The sequence below is a fragment of the Myotis lucifugus genome, unplaced genomic scaffold (genome assembly GCF_000147115.1).
Source record: "Myotis lucifugus unplaced genomic scaffold, Myoluc2.0 scaffold_26, whole genome shotgun sequence".
In the NCBI taxonomy this organism is placed as follows: Eukaryota; Metazoa; Chordata; class Mammalia; order Chiroptera; family Vespertilionidae; genus Myotis; species Myotis lucifugus.
In genome coordinates this window covers 8,870,027-8,888,456 of record NW_005871074.1, presented here as the reverse complement: position 1 = coordinate 8,888,456, position 18,430 = coordinate 8,870,027, and the positions used below count along the sequence as shown (strand labels likewise).

At 36.6% G+C, this 18,430-nt stretch overlaps 1 protein-coding gene across 1 annotated transcript in view; it reads right to left on the bottom strand.

Moving 5' to 3' along the window:
- Positions 1–18,430, bottom strand: part of ADAM32 (ADAM metallopeptidase domain 32) — a 94,764-nt gene that overhangs the window by 64,374 nt on the left and 11,960 nt on the right. The window contains 6 exon segments of the mRNA XM_023751825.1: positions 3,060–3,141; positions 8,421–8,587; positions 8,782–8,853; positions 12,551–12,619; positions 15,948–16,125; positions 17,742–17,818. Coding sequence (XP_023607593.1) covers positions 3,060–3,141; positions 8,421–8,587; positions 8,782–8,853; positions 12,551–12,619; positions 15,948–16,125; positions 17,742–17,818 — 645 coding nt within the window.

Genomic DNA, 18,430 nt, shown 5'->3' with positions numbered 1-18,430 from the left:
GCAGTATGACATTAGATACATTTATATATGTTTAAAGCATAAAACAATTCTTGTTTAGAAAAATACTCAATTGTGGTAAAAGCATAAGAGCTATTAAACAAAGAAATATAAAGGTTTTGTAAAAGTATAACTATAAAAGCTTTGTGAAAGAATAATTCCTGAATTAGTCTCCTTCAATTATTCTATCTTACACGCAACCTGAGCCACTCATTCTAATAGTTCACACCCTAAGCCTTGTCAACAGATCTTTATCAATAACTGTGACCCCTGCAAAAATTTCTATAAAGTGCATCCTGACCATCTAATTTCTTTCCTGATCACTCCTCTAGCACCTCAACTCCAACAATCGTGTACCCATCAGCATATCCCAACCATCATTCATTTCTAAATCTCCACTGCTCCTAACTTCCTTATTGACTTCTCTCCTTCCTTAACCAGTTCAAATTCTCTTACAAACATCCTCAAGTTGCCTTGCCATTCTTTCACTTCAAAATGACTTTACAGAAACATAATACATTAATCTTCAAAATGCTAAGATAGAAAGATCTGAAAACTAGGATTTTATACCTAGCCAAATTATCAATCAGATATGATGGGAAAGCAAAGATATTTTCATTAATAAAATAACTCAATGTTTATCATTTATTCACACTATTTTTAAAAAACCTCAAGAGTTATTCCAGAAAAAGAGCAAACAATTCCAAGGAGAGGAAGAGGAGGTTTAATTTTCTGTGGCAGTAGGTTTTGCCCATAGAAGATAGAAAAAATTAAGAAGCTGTTAGACCCTGATGCCTAAAAGATCCTCTTCTGTCAAAGCTCTTTGCTAGTATCTATATATATAAAAGCCTAAGTGACCGTTCAACTGTTTGACCATTCGACTGGTAGCTATGACACACACTGACTACCAGGGGCATAGGCATGGAAACATGGAACAGACTGATGAATCTCAGAGGGAAGAGGGGAAGGGTCAAGGGCGGGAAGAGATTAACCAAAGGTCTTTTATGCATACTAGAGGCGTGGTGCACGGATTCATGCACCGGTGGGGTCCCTCAGCCTGGCCTGCAGGGGTCGGGCAAAAACTGGCAATCTGACATCCCCCAACAGGTCCCGGATTGCAAGAGGGTGCAGGCCAGGCCAAGGGACCCCACTGGTGCACAAATCCATGCAGTCAGCCTCTAGAAATAATATACTTTTTACTCAATAGTTAATATTATTTATATGTTCAAAATACTGTAAAATCCTATCTATTGGTTTAATTATTAAATCAACCTGTATATAAAGTACTAACGTTCTATAGACAATGGATATGAGAAGTGTACAGTTATTTTACATCTCTTATTTTTCATAGCACATAATAAATGGACATTGTCTAAGGTAAATGGGTACTACTTAAATAGTAAAATATAAATAGCAAAAATATAAATATTAAAAAGCATCATATGTATAATATGCATTATATAATATGTATATATACATATAATAGGTAATACTATATTTTAATAAATATTTTTATAAATATTAAAATAATAACGATATCCTATATAATAAAACCCTAATATGCAAATTGACCAAATGGTGGAATGACCGGTCTCTATGACGCACACTGACCAGCAGGGGGCAGACGCTCAATGCAGGAGCTGCCCCCTGGTGATCAGTGCACTCCCACAGGAGGAGCGCCACTCAGCCAGAAGCTGGGCTCATAGCTGGCAAGTGCAGCAGTGGTGGCGGGAGCACTAAGGACCCCTCAGAGGATGTCCGACTGCCAGCTTAGGTCCAGGCCTAACCCAGCAAGCAGACATCCCCCCAGGGGTTCCGGACTACAAGGGCTGAGGGACCCCCCGCCCCCACTCCAATGCACGAATGTCATGCACTGGGCCTCTAGTATATATAATAGAGTGGGCTAAATATGTATCGTGATTGCTTCCTGAATGTGAAGAGGCCAGATTATATGAATTTCCTTATACATTCTCATATGTACTTTTAAAAATTGACATGAGCCCTAACCGGTTTGGCTCAGTGGATAGAGCATCAGCCTGTGGACTCAAGGGTCCCAGGTCCGATTCCAGTCAAGGGCATGTACCTTGGTTGCGGGCACATCCCCAGTAGGGAGTATGCAGGAGGCAGCTGATCGATGTTTCTCTCTCATCGATGTTTCTAACTCTCTATCCCTCTCCCTTCCTCTCTGTAAAAAATCAATAAAAAATATTTTTAAAAAATTTGACATGAATAAAATTATTTTCTAACTTAAAAATTTATATAGTACTTAAACTTGATTTTTTAATATATTTTTATTGATTATATTGATTTCAGAGAGGAAGGGAGAGGAGAGAGATAGAAGCATCAATGATGAGAGAGAATCATTGATTAGCTGCCTCCTGCATGCCTCCCACTGGGGATCGAGCCTACTATCCAGGCATGTACCCTGACCTGGAATCGAACCGTGACCTCCTGATTCATAGGTTGATGCTCAACCACTAAGCCACCCCAGTTGGGCTTAAACTTGTTTTTTGAAAGAATGAATAGGGTGGGTAAGTGACTCAACAATTATTTCACCTTTCTATGATGCATCTAATTGTACCAATAATTTATTTATATAAAATATTTCAGTATTATAAATATTTAAAATACACATAGAATTTTATTCTAAATACTATTTGAAATATTTTGTAAATTTTTTATTATCCTTTTTATCATTTGTTTTTAATTTGAAGCTATTTTATCTGACTATTTCTCCAACTTTATCTCTATAAGCAAAATTCTACTCGGGTTACAGAAATTTCTTTGCAGATAATTTTTCATGATACACTATTCTATATATTAAAGAATGCATACACATTTGATATTTTTATTTCACTTTAACTTCTAAATATTTGCAACAAGACACTTGTTCTACAGAATACGTTTCCTTCTGTACACTTCAAATTTTCTTTTATACTTCAAATTTTTAAGTTATTAAAAACAAATGCAGTTTCTAAGTATAAATATAAATGTAAACTATATAAAATAATGCTATAATATTGGGTAATTTTTAAATATATAATTTTAAAATAATTACATACCAAAGCAATCCCTGCAGAATATTGAGCAGTACACATCTTTCCAGGAAATGTTGCTCCCACATCATTTGGATAATCTCTATACCTAAATAAAATAAGTATACATTAATAATTCATTTCAACAAACATTTCAAATGTGAGAATTCCTGCTAATAATTTGTCTGTAGTCATAAAATCCTAGTCTGAAGCAAACTGACTTCCATGTGTACTTAATTGTTTCAAATTAAGGTTTTCTTAATTAAATGAAATTAAGCACTCTGGATTTCTAAAACATATCCAATGAACCCAAGTTTTGTTGGTTTCCTTTACTGTTCTCATCACAGTTGGTTAAGTCTACCAAAGCCTTTAATCAAACATTTTGATTGTAAGCATTTTTCTGAATGACAATAAAAACTAGTTTTAATGTATGGATTGAAAATATTCACTGTCATGTAGAAAAGCTCATTAGTTTCTCAGAGGAATAAGTTTCTTATCCTACAATTTAATATTATTTCTGCTTTGAGTAAGAGCCCATATAAATCATTATGTAATAACAGCACTATTTTAAGAGATCTACATAAGTTATTCCATTTAATACTCAAATAAGCCAGTGAAATATATTATTTTTATCCCCACTTAAAAAAATCAAACATCAGATGCTAAATATGGTAACGTTCTCAATGTAGCACAAATGATAAGTGCCACTAAAGGACTGGAATGTAGACAATCTGAATCCAGATCCATACTCTCAACCACAAGGTATAGAAGCTCCAAACATAAATGTCATCTTTAGAGCCCCAATCAAAACAAACATTCCAGGATATATGTAAACAAGCTTGGTATTCAATTCTCAATTTGAAGTGCCCCTTTGGTGTCAACTGCACTTTACCTCACAACTGCATGGTGTATCCACTGCTGCCTTATTATGTCTCTCTGCTATTATTTATACCTAACCCCTCCAGCCCTTGTTTTCAAGTATTTGCTCTTGACACCCAACCTTGGCTTTACATTCCAATATTGTTTACACTCTTTCTTCGTCCAAGATAGTTCTCTATTTAGGTAAACCCCCCCCCCCAACCAAAAAAATAATCTATGCATACCTTTGATGAGCTGGACTCAAGAATAGTTTTTACTTAATATTGCCCACCACCTAGTCTCCACATCAAATCAGTTGTCAAGATCTAATGTTTTACTTCTTCAATGTTTCTGATATCCTTAACCTCCTTCAAAGGTTCATAGTTCCAACTATGAGCATACATACACTTTATATGTAAGTGCATAGTTTTTTAAAATAACCAGAAATTATTTAATCTTATTGATTCCATAACCTGGAATGTTTGAAACCTCCTTTATACGAATTTAAGTGTGCCTAACTTTGCCTTCCCACTTCTAATTACCACTTCTTTGAGTTTTATATGTTACTTTGAATCACTCCCACCCACCCACCCATCTTTTGTTCCCTTGTAAATTACAAGCAAGTGGAGATAATGTACTAGTATTAATCTTATGGATTGGCATAAGCAAGATGGGCAGAATTAGAGTTTTTAGCCACCATGTCCCCACAGAAACAAAGATTATTACAACCACCCACCAATGAGAATAACTTTGTGAGAGTCCAAGAGTCCAGAGGAAAGGTCACAGTGCCTCACTGGGGTGAGGAAAAAATCCAAGAATAGCTCTAGCCAGTTCAGCTCAGTGGATAGAGCATCTGCCTGCGGTCTGAGGGGTCCTGGGTTTGATTCCGGTCAAGAGCAAATGCCTAGTAGCAGCTCGATCCGCAGTAGGGGGTGTGCAGGAAGCATCCAATCAATGATTCTCTCTCATCATTGATGTTTCTACCTCTCTCTCCCTCTCCTTTCCTCTCTGAAATCAATAAAAATATACATATTTTTAAATCCAAGAACAGATGCTCCAAAGAAGGTAAGAATATTTCAATTTAGTCATGTCACCATTCCCCAAAAGCAGCACAGCTCAGAGCTAAGAAAGATGCCTTCAGCCATTATTTCTCCCACAAAAGAGACTATCCATTAGGTCTCAGAACAAACCTCAATAAATTCAAGAAGGCTGAAATTATATGAAGCATTTTTCTAACCACAATGGCAGGAAACTAGAAATCCACTATAGAAAGGAAATTGAAAAAATACAAATCCATGGGGAATAAACAACATCCTACTAAACACCGATATATCAAAGAAGAAATCAAACAGAAAATCAAAAACCACCTTGAGACAAATAAAAATGAGAACACAACATTCCAAAATGTATGGAATGCAGCAAAAGCAGTTCTAAGAGGAAAGTTCATATCTCAAGAAATGAGAAAAATCCCAAACAACAATATAACTTTCCAACTAAAGGAACTAGAAAAAGAAGAATAAACAAACACCAAAGTAAAATAAAGGAAATAATAAAGATCAGAGTGAAAATTAATGAAACAGAGACTAAAAAATAGGAAAAATAATCAGTGAAACTAAGAGCTGGCTTCTCTAAAAGGATAAATAAAATTTACAAACCTCTAGCCAGGCAAATCTAAAAGAAAGAGTAAGACAGCCCAAATAAATAAAATCAGAAATGAAAAAAAGGAGTTATTTCAACTGATACCACAGAAATACGAAGGATCATTAAAGAAGACCAGGAAACAAATTGGACAACCTTGAATAAATGGATAAATTTCTAGAAACATATAACCATCCAAGACTGAACCAGGAAGAAACAGATAATCTGAACAGGCCAATCACTAGCAATGAAATTGAAGAAAAAAAAATCTCCCAAAAAACAATAGCCCAGGACCAAAAGGCATTACAAGTGAATTGTACCAAACATTTAAAGAAGAATTAATATAAACCATTATCAAACTATTTTTCAAAAAGGAGAGGAGAGAACACTTCCAAACTTATTTCATAGTCTTCATTACCCTGACACCAAAACTAGACAAGGACACTATGAAAAAATATACATATATAGGACAGTATCCATGATGATCATAATTGCAAAATTCCTCAACAAAATATTAGCAAATTTAATTGAATATTAGTATATCAAAAGGACCAATATCATGGTGTATTCCAGGGATTATTCCAGGGATGCAAGGATGGTTCAACATTTGAAAACAACAAAGTGATAATCCATATTAACAAAATTAAGGATAAACATCATATGATCATCTCAACATATGCAGTACAAGCATTAGAGAAAATTCAACATCCATTATAACTCTAACCAAGTATGTATAGAGGGAATATATCTCAACATAATATAAGCCATATATGACAAGTCAACAGCTGATATACTTAAAAGTGAAAAACTAAAAGCTTTTCCTCTGAGATCAGGAACAAGACCAGGATGCCCATTCTCACCAATGTTATTTAACATTGTATTAGAAGTACTAGCCAGAGCAAGTAGGCAAGAAAAATAAAAAGCATATATGTATTTGAATTGACCCCTTCATCATGATATAATGATCTTCTTTGTCTCTTATATCCTTTGCCTTAAAGCAGCGTTGCCTTAAAGCAGCGGTTCTCAACCTGTGGTGGTGGAATGACCCTTTCACAGGGGTCGCCTAAGACCATCCTGCATATCAGATATTTACATTACGATTCATAACAGTAGCAACATTAGTTATGAAGTAGCAACGAAAATAATTTTATGGTTGTGTCACAACATGAGGAACTGTATTTAAAGGGCCAGAAGGTTGAGAACCACTGCCTTAAAGTAAATTTTGTCTGACAGAAGTATAGTTAACCTAGAATTCTTTTGGTTTCCATTTTCATGGAATATATTATTCCATCCCTTCATACTCAGTTGGTGTGCATCCTTACATCTGAAGTGAGTCTCTTGTAGGCATCATATATGTGGATCTTGTTTTTTATACATTTAGCTATTCTTTTGAGAGAGATTTTATTCCATTTACATTTAAAGTAATTATTGATAGCTATGTACTTATTGCCATTTTATTCATTTTTTTTCTGGCTGTTTATAACTCTTCATTTCCTCTTCTCTTACTCTTTTTCTTTGGGATTTATTTTTTTTATAGCAGTATGCTTAGATTCCTTTTATCTTATCCTTTGTGTACATATTATAGGTTTTGGCTTTGTGGTTAGCGTGAGACATAAAACAACTTACATTTGTAACAGTATATTTTAAGATGAAAACAACTTCAGTTTATACATATCGTGAGACTACATTTTTGCATCCTCCATCACATTTTATGTTTTTGGTGTCACAATTAAATCTTTTTATCTTAACAAATTATTGAAGCTATGATTGTTTTTACTACTTTGGTCTTTTAATCTTCATAAGTAGCTTTGTAAGTGATTAATACCATCCCTCCATCTTTACAACATTATATCAAATTTGGAGATATATAGATATATATCAGTGAGATTTAAACTTTCAGATGTTTTCCTGTTATTAATTAACTAGAGGCCCGGTACATGAAAATTTGTGTACTGTTGGGGGGTCCCCTCAGCTTGGCCTTCCCCCTCTCACAGTCCAGGAGCCCTCAGGGGATGTCCTACTGACAACTTAGGCCTGCTCCCGCAACCCGCCCCCCCCCGCCCTGGGAGGTGGGGAGCAGGCCTAAGCTACAGTCTGGCCACACTCTGCGGGAGGCAACCGGCCCATCAGGGGAAGGCACCGCCCCACATCACCCCCTTGCTGCTGCTGCCTCTGGCCTCCCTCTACGGGAGGCAACCTGGCAATCAGGGGAAGGCGATGCCCCATCACACCTCTGCTGCTGCCAGTGATGGCCACGAGGCTGCCTGAGCCATGGCCCTCGAAGCCACTGCAGCTTGCCTAAGCCTCCACCCGGCCCTTGTTGCCTGAGCCTCGGGCCCTCACAGTGGCAGCCACCATTGGAGGCTTGCCTGAGCCTCTGGCCGGCCCTGGGCAGCAGCAGCCGCCATCAGAGGTTTGTCTGAGCCTCGGGCCAGCCCTGGGCAGCGACAGCCGCCATCCGCTCCCCTGATGCACCTCCTGGTCCAATCCCTGCCAGGGCCACAGTGTCAAGTTCCCGCCCATCCGCGCATCCTTGCAGCTCACACAGCCCGCCCACCACACGAGCCACTGTGCACGCAGCCTCCTAGTGATCACCCGTTGCGACATAAGGGCGTCACAGCGCACTATGGGCTTTTTATCCAGTATTAAATACCCTTTTCAATTTCAAGCTAAAAGATGTTCCCCTTTAACCATTCTTGTGAGGACCAGGTCAAACAAGGATGATTGATCCATTAAGCTTTGGCATTCTTGAAAAAACTGGTTTTTCTTACCCTTCCTTTCCCACTCCTGCCTTTGGAAGAAGTCCAGAAAATAAATAAAACTCCCTAAATAAGGCTACCATAATTATCTCAGGTCTTTTTTGTTTCTAAGAATACTGAACATTATTCTTACATGAATAGATATGCAATATCATGAGGCCTTAGGGTAAGATAAGATTTTTTCCATTCTAAAAATCTCTGCAATAATTCATCTGCCTCACCAACTGTAGAAATCTTATTTTTGTCTGACCACAACTCCAATGATGACAACACAATAGTAACATTAAGTTGGGCAAATACCTAAAAACAAAAGAGATAATACATGAAAAAATTATCTTTGTGTTATTTTTAATGACTGAGAAATTAATTCAATGTTTTGACAAATTTATGCTCAGTTTATGTGGACAATTATTCAGAAATGCCACATCAAGTTAATAAAAATTATAATCTTAAAACTACTATGAATTTTTCAAAATTAGTATGAAAATACTCACCGAATTTACAAGGCCAATAATTTCGATTACTTTATCTGTTGCTAACATGCTATCAGAGCCCAAATAATCATACTGAAAAACAAAATTAATTTTAAATTTAAATAAAAGTTTGTTATGCAACATGTTTAAGATTTACTCTCCATCTACTCTCAGAGGATTGAGGCTGCTTTGGGGTGAGAACCATTATAAATAAACCAGTAACAAATAAAAAAAATGGATGTAAATTGAGTCACTCATATATGCTGGTGGGAAAGTAAAATTATTCAGCCACTCTGGAAAGTAGTTTTGGAATGTCTTTCAAAATAAATAATGGCCTTACCACATGACCCAGCTGTAGTCCTAGGCATTTATCCTCCCAAAATAAAAACTAATACCTCTGCCAAAAAACAAACAAACAACAAAAAAAAACCCTACACATAAGTGTTCATAACAGTTATATTCATAAAAGCCAAAAACTAGAAACAACTAATAAATCTTTCAATGTGTTAACTGGTTAAACAAACTGTGGTATAATTATGCCATGGAATACTACTCAGTAATAAAAAAGAACTGAACTTTTGATACATGGAATAGCTTGGATAAACCTCAAGAAAAGTATGCTGAGTGTAAAAGAAATCTCAAAAGGACACATACTACATGATAACATTTATGCAATATTGCTGAAATCACAGATATAGAGAACAGATTAGTGACTGCCAGGGGTTAGTAAGTGTAGGAAGAGGAGATGACTGTTATTGTAAGAGGAAAACATGAAAGAGGCTTGTGGTTATGGTATAGTTGAGTGTCGTGACTGTGGGGTAGTTATGCAAGGCTACATTTGTGATACTTCCACATAAAACTACACACACACACACACACACACACGAGTGTATATATAATTGTTGAAATCTGAATAGGTTATATGGCAGTACCAATGTCAAATCCTATATCTATAAATCATAACTCTGAAGTTGACTATCGGGTTGATGTTCTACATGACCCTCAGATTAAGCATATGCAACTAAGATCCTCATACATGCTCCACAAATCAGCACCTACTTACATTTCATAACTACAGTGAGTGTAATCATCTATGACTTTCCACACCAATACTAATAAAAGGGGAAAATGCTATTTAGACAGATAATTAGACCAGACATCTTCCAGACATCCTTCCTGACAAAGCTGAGCCCTGGCAAAGCCGCCCACTCTGCAGTCCTGGGTGCCTGCGCCTGCGGCCCGGGAGAGGGAGAAAAGCCATCCACCCACAGTCCCGGGCGCCTGGCCCAAGTGAAGCCAGCCCGGGTCCCAGGTGCCTGGGGCCAGCCAGAGGGAGGGAATCCTGGGTCCAGGCTGCGAGGCCAAGACAGAGGCATATAGGGATGATCAGGCTGGCAGGGGAGCAGTTAGGGATGATCATGCCAGCAGGCAGAGGGGTTAGGGGCGATCAGGCAGTCAGGCAGGTATTAGGGGCGATCAGGCAGGCAGGCAGAGGTGTTAGGGGCAATCAGGCAGGCAGACACGTGTTAGGGGCGATCAGGCAGGCAGGCAGGTGAGCGGTTAGGAGCCAGCGGTCCCGGATTGTGAGAGGCCTAAACCAGCTGTCGGACATCCCCCAAGGAGTCCTGGATTAGAAAGGGTGTAGGTCGGGCTGAGGGACACCCCCCCTCCCCGCACACAAATTTCATGCACCGGGCCTCTAGTTTATTATATTACACATTCCATGAGAGCAGAACTTTTTCTGTTTTGTTCACTCCCGTATAGCCAATGAGTAGAACAGTAACTGGCATCTAGATCATACTCAATAAATTTAAGTGAATGAATACATCTAATCAATTTTATAAGCCTTTCTAATTCAATCTCATCAGTAACTTTTCTAATAGTCCTTTTCTTTCTATTCTTATTACTAATTCCTATTAATAAACTATACCTTAATTATTGAAATAATCTCTTAAATGGTTCCTCCTCTAATTTTCTTGCCAGCAATCCCAGTCACACTATATTTTTAAATGGTGATTCTCCTGAAACACCTATCAGAGTTATGATTTATAGATACAGGGTTTGACATTGGTACTGCCATATAACCTATTCAGATTTCAACAATTATATATACACTCGTGTGTGTGTGTGTGTGTGTAGTTTTATGTGGAAGTATCACAAATGTAGCCTTGCATAACTACCCCACAGTCACGACACTCAACTATACCATAACCACAAGCCTCTTTCATGTTTTCCTCTTATAATAACAGTCATCTCCTCTCCCTATACTTACTAACCCCGGGCAGTCACTAATCTGTTCTCTATATCTGTGATTTCAGCAATATTGCATAAATGTTATCATGTAGTATGTGTTTTTTTGAGATTTCTTTTACACTCAGCATACTTTTCTTGAGGTTTATCCAAGCTATTCCATGTGTCAAAAGTTCAGTTCCTTTATCTTACTGAGTAGTATTCCATGGTATGATCATAGGGAACACATGCACCCCTGTTTTCATAGCAGTATCATTTACAGTAGTCAAGATCTGGGAACAGCCAAAGTTCCCATCAGTAGATAAGCAGATAAAAAGATGTGGTACATTTACACACTGGAATACTATGCAGCTGTAAGAAAGAAGGAACTCTTAACCTTTGCAACAGCACAGATGGACCTGAAGATTATTATGCTAAGCAAAGTAAGTCAATCAGAGAAAGGCAAATATCACATGATCTCACTTATATGTGAAACCCAATGAATAAAATAAAATGATGAACAAAATAATGTTTATTAAAGAATATCTTAATATGTATAAGAACATAGAAGGAATATGTTTAATAAGCATTTTATGGTTGGCAAACCTGACAATTTGGACAATAAACTTTTAAAACAACTCTCATAATTTATAACATAATCATGAAATAAAATGACTTCCATAATCCAAAATATTACTTGGAAATTGAGTCATCTTTATTGGAAGTATCTTAATTTTCTCTTAAATGTTCACTGTACCCTTTTCCCTACACTCTAATAAATCCAGTATTATCATATCCTTCTCCAAATCTCACCTAGCTTTGACCTTCAACTCAGGCTTCCTGGCAAAGCTCTACAATCCTACAAATAGAACTAGCAGTGAGTATAATTTATATTCTCTGTGGTAGTCCACAGGTGTGACAACCCAACACTTATCAACGGAACAAAATCTGAAAAGTGTATTTTTATCCCTGTTTTCTGAAATCTTTAAAATATAGGGGAAACAAAACCAGAACTGGTTGATTATAAACTAAGTTATTACTCCAAGGTCCTGAAGTTCAGAGGTACTCAAATTGTTTATGGGAATCGGGCATCTAGAGGTGTGTTCAAACCAGGTAAACAATAGATTGGAACTGGTGCACTAATAAAACTGATTTTAAAAATCCTGACATTAATGTAAGCATTTCCCATAATAGCTATACTATCATCACTTTTGTGCCAATAAATATTTTATAGGACAAAACATTCTCTAGTCTACATACTGCTCTTCACGTGCAAACAAGAATTAAACGCTTAAAGAATGTCAGGTAAAACAAATATTACAATTAAAAATTATTACGGATTGACAGAAGCCCCAAAGAGATGAAGCACCATGTAAAGATTTCGAATAAAACATTACTGATAGAGCTAGTATAATTTTGACTATGCGGTTTTTTTCAGTTTGCAAATGTTTTCACTGTTCAATGACTTACAAGTAAGACTATTAAAATCTTTAAGTTCCTATTTAGCAAGGGATAATCATATATTCATACCAAATATTTAAAAGTAAAGAAAAACACATACCAAAACTTTGTCCACCACAATATGCATTTCTAGATAAAGAGGAATTAAATCTTGAACAGCTGATTCTGACTAGAGAGAAAAAAATGGTATTTAAAAACATAAAAGCTTTTATAAATTGTTTATTCTAAACTTTTTTTAAATATATTTTATTGATTTTTTACAGAGAGGAAGGGAGAGAGATAGAGAGCCAGAAACATCGATGAGAGAGAAACATCGATCAGCCGCCTCCTGCACATCTCCTACTGGGGATGTGCCCGCAACCCAGGCACATGCTCTCGACCGGAATCGAACCTGGGACCTTTCAGTCCGCAGGCTGGTGCTCTATCCACTGAGCCAAACCGGTTTTGGCTATTCTAAACTTTTACATCTTTTTCCATCTTCATTCAGGCATGGTTGACATAAAGCTGCATTTAAGGTGTAATACTTGTTGTCTATATAGTAGGTCTTCGGATTACGTCGGAGATCGATTCCTACAGCGTGACTTAACGCGATTTTCGCTGTAAGTCGGAACCGACCTGCATAAGCACCTACCTCACTCACATGGAGCACATACACAGCAGTAATGAAGTGAAACAGTAAAAAAAAATTTTAAAGAAAGAAAACAATTCCTGACCTTTACTTGTGGTAAATAATAAAAAACATAAAGCACACATGTACATATGTCAAAATAACATTTTTTTTAATAAATAAATGGGAGGTGGCGACGTAACCACGAGTCCGACATAACCCAAGGACTGCCTGTATATGTATACACTAGAGGCCTGGTGCATGAAATTCATGCACTTGGGGCGGAGGCATCCCTCAGCCTGGCCTGTGCCCTCTCGCAGTCCGGGAGCCCTTGGGGGATGTCCGATTGATGGCGGGGAGCAGGCCTAAGCCACGGCAGCCGGACATCCTTAGCGGTGCTGTGGAGGCAAGAGAGGCTCTCGACGGCCATGAGCCCAGCTTCTGGCTGAGCGGTGCTCCCCCTGTGGGAGTGCAATGACCACCAGGGGGCAGCTACTGTGTTGAGCATCTGCCCCCTGGTAGTTAGTGAGTGTCATAGCGACTGGTCATTCTGCCGTTTGATCGATTTGCATATTAGCCTTTTATTATATAGGATTGTGAAATAATTGGCAAAATAAAGCTAATTACCATATCTACTTCACATAGTTACCATTTTCTTTCTTGTGGTGAGAACATGTAATATCAACATTCTTAGCACATTTCAAGTTTATAATACAGTATTGTTAACTATAGTCACATTACTGTATATTAAATCTCCAGAATCTATTCTTTCTGCATAACTACAACTTTGTACCTTTTGAACAACATTTCCCCAATTTTCTTTGTCCCCACCCCCTGGCAACTACCATTCTGCTCTTTGTTTCTATGAATTCAATGATTTTAGATTCCACATGTAAGCGAGATCACACAGTATTTCTGTTTTTCTGTTTCTGGCTTATATCACTTAGCATACTACATACATCCATGTTGTCACAAGTGATAGGATTTTCTTCATTTTTTCAAAGCTGAGTGATATTCTAGAGTGTGTGTGTGTGTGTGTGTGTGTGTGTGTGTCATTTCATTTTCTTTATCCCTCATCCATCAATGGATATTTAGGTTGCTTCCATATCTTGGCTATTGTAAATAAAGTGCAATAAAAATGGGAGTGCAGATATTTATCCAAGATACTGATTTCATTTCCTAGGATATATTCCCAGAGGCAGAACTGGTGAATCATATGATAGATCTATTTTTAATTTTCTGAGTAACCTCCATACTGTTTTCCAATAGAGGCAGTACCAATTTACATTCCCACCAAGACTTATTATTTCCTGTCATTTTTATAATAGGCATTCTAACAGGTGTGAGGTGGTATCTCATTGTGGTTTTGATTGACATTTCTCTGATGATTAGTGATGTTGAGCAATGTGTGGTGATGGATGTTAACTAGACTTATTGTGGTGATCATTTCATAATATATGCATATGTCAAATCATGATGTATGCTTTACACTAACACATTATTTATTATATGCCAATTATATGTCAATACAACTGAAATAAAATAATTTTAAGTATAAACACATTTTTTAAAAAGTCACAGATTGTAGATGTTAAAAGCAAAAGCACCAAGACAGAATGTCTCCCTCCCTCCCTGTATTTACAAAAACACAGTCAAAGGAGGCTTAAGGGGATCTGGCCAGAGCACTAACACTGTCCACTACAGCAGATAATTTAAGCTACTGTGAATTACCCTCCTAAATTCCCAGAAGGAAAAGAGAAAAGTTAGTATTCAGTTTACAGAATTTCATTTTAAATTATATACATATATGTAATAGCACTGAACTCTTCAGTGCTGCACCTTACTTTTACTGTACATTTGATTCCTATTATTATTTTGGACATAGGATTGGAAGCTATGACAGATACACACAAGTAACAGAAGGTCAAACATATTGGAGTTTCTTTCTCTCACATAAAATTCTGAAAATGGTGTTTTTGTCTTGTAAGTTCTTCAGGAGAAAGGCTCATTCTACCTTAATGCTCTGCCACACATGATATCCTCCTTGACCTTGTGGACTAGGGTGTGTCAACAAGTCCACAATGCGGCCAACGGGATAGGGGAGAAGAGTATAAATCCCCTTCCTTTAGAATTCAATCCAGACATATTATATAGTACCTCTGCCCATATGTCATTAGCCATAACTTTATCACATGGCCTTACCTAAATGCAGGGAGGTTGAGAAATGTCTTTTGTTGCATGCCCAGCTAACCGCTGAGGGGTTTTATTTTTAAAAACTGGCAGAAAATGAGAACATGTACTGTAAACAGCTAGCGATGCCCTATACCTCTTCAATAAGCTATGCATATTTATGCCATTTTCACCTGCCACAGAATTTTTCTTTCTCACAATTACTTTTACAAGGACCAAAACATGCAGTTATATAGGGTGTACACTGAACAATTTACATGGCTACACATGACAATCCTGATTATGACATTTTAATTATATCTATAATTTCATTAATGCTGACTCTTCGGTTATAAATGCAACCTTTGTAAATATTGGCTTTATTAAATAAATATAGAAATAAACATACAGAAATTTATTAAATAAATATACAGAAATATAGAGATAAAAGTAGAAACTGAAACACACTAGCTAATTTTTAGAAAGTTATAAGAAACAAAATAAGAATTAAAAGTAAAGGATAGATTGTTGCAAGCAGGAAATGCTGATATATGCTGCTTTTCATTCAAGGAAAATTATAAAAGGCTAAGAAAAGATGAGGCTGTTCTTAAGGAAAGTATTTTTGCTATAACTATACATGAGGTTAATAAATTTCTTTTTTAAAATAAATTTTAAATGCAGTAACTATCTTGAAAGTAGTAATAAAGCATATGCAACTTACTTTTTCACTTATGGAAATGCTGTAGTCCATTGGTTTTTGTTCTAGGCCACGGCTATTTTCAGCATGAACTACAAACACATTGTTTTCATTTTTTAATTTATAAAGAAGATGCTGAAATTCAACTTCAACTTCCAGAGGTTCAATTCCATAAGAAACATTTTCAAGTTGCAGCAATCCTCTGTAAAAGTAAGGATAACAAACAAGAGCTTTTAGTCAATTTTATAAAACTGACAGAATCAAAGAAGGAGAAAATACATACCATCTTTGAGTATAATATTTTGACCCAAAACCTTTATATTTGGGATATGACTCTGAAGAGACAAAACATCTCCAAACCACAAAATTAACTTCCCATTTCACTTTCTTTATGATTATAAATGCAGCAGAAATTATGCAATCAGTGCTAGGTATAGTGCACAGCATTAACAATGATCAAGTAGTTCCCCATCTTCCAAGTCAGTGACTTTAAGAAGGCAATATAGAAATCATGAATTTTTCTCTGGTTTGTACTGCCTTAAAAAAATGATTGCAGTGCTAATATAACTAAACTAGAGGCCCAGTGCACATATTTGTTCACCAATGGGGTCCTTCAGTCTGGCCTGTGTCATCTCACAATCTGGGATCCCTCAGGGCATATCATAGTAATGCAGTGAAGCAGCAGGCAGCTGGGGAGGAGCCCGAGCCCAGACCGAGTGCCACTCCCGCTCATCCTGGCCCCACTGCACCTGCCGCCACATGCTCAGTAGCACTGCTATGGAAGCGGAAGCGGGAGAGGCTAGTGCAGCTGTAGCAGCACTCGCCAGCCATGAGCCCGGCATTTGGCACCCGCTGGTCAGCAGAGAGGCGCTCCTGCTATGGGAGCACACTGACCACCAGGGGGCAGCTCCTGCATCTAACGTCTGCCCCTGGTGGTCAGTGCGCATCACAGCAACCAGTCAAATGGTCGACCAGTCGAACAGTTGACCGGTAGTTTAGGGTTTTATATAAATAGCAATTTTATTTAAAAACAAAATTTCACAGTAGTTATGAAAAGGTATTTATTTTGTTTGTGCATATAGCCTAATAAGTAATTTAAAGCAAGATTTTAAAGAGTAAAACAACTTTTGTAACTCTTCTTCCCTGAATACAGGTAACAGTTCAAGTGACTACTCCCGGAAAAAAACAAATTTCAGGGCTACATGTAAAAGCACAGAGGGACTTTTTTTGTAAATCAAGGAACCTATGCTACCAATTGTGAATGAAAAATTTCCTGATATAATGGGAAACTCTTTAAGCACTAAGGATGAAACCCTACAATTCTTAGAGACTTTAAGACACTGATATTATTAGAAAAATGAATACCATATTAATAATTATTTGTTTATACAGAATTGACTTCATCTCTCTGAAAATAATTTTCCTTGAGAAAAGCATGCCTTGTTTATATTTATTTCTCTATATCTCCAAACATTGGCTAGTAGCTGGTACATGGAAGGTATCAAAATATTCTGTTTGCTGAAAAAAATAAGCTATCCTAAATTTAGCTTTTCAAACTTCCTGTAGTCAAGCATGTTCAACTGTCATTTCTGTAGTTAAGAAAAAAAATATATAGAGCAAGGATGCCAGAAAATCTAAATTTTCAAGGAGGTAAGAAATTATCTGGTCAGTGAAAGTAAAAGGACAGCAGAGTATAACTGAATAATTTCCACATGGGAATTTTCTTCCAGCTTCACACTTAATATCAACAAAACAAATCCAAAGCAGCCAAATATCATAACTATGATGTTGGCATATCAACAGTAGAAAATACATAACCGCAGTCCAGAGCACGTGCTGAGTATAACAATGGAATTTGGATATCCTTCAACATATCCTTCATAGTAGCACTGAGTCTAGAAAAGTAAAAAGTAAAGTGGTTACTTAGGAATTGAAAAAACTTTCTAATGATTTCTTATTTGATAAAATGTTCTGAATATTTTTCCAGGCTACACAATCTATATCAATATGAATAAAGCAATATTCAGATAAAAAGTCACCCATTTGCCACTTTTACTGTATGAACTACTCTTATCAGATTAATACTAGGGATTATCATCTTACATAATGCTTCCAAAATTAATTTCATATTTTTGGTAAAATTATTTCCCAGTATATAAATTTGGGTCATCAATTAAAAGACTAAAATTATGAATCTTAATTTCTTTTACATCTAATATTCTGCTAAAAGGAAACATTTAAAATATAAGGATATAGGAAGAATGAAGAACTAGAAAGAGATATAATAACAAAAACAAAAGGGTGATTTTGAAACTATACTAATACAAAAAAAGTCGACGTTAGGCAAAAAGCATGACTAGAGATAAAGAGGGACATTTCAAAATGATGTTTCAACTCACCAAGAAGATATAAGTACCCTAAATTTGTATTCCCTTAATAACACACCTTGAAAATATATAAAGTCAAAATTGAAAAAAATTCATAAAAATAGATATATATTTTTATAG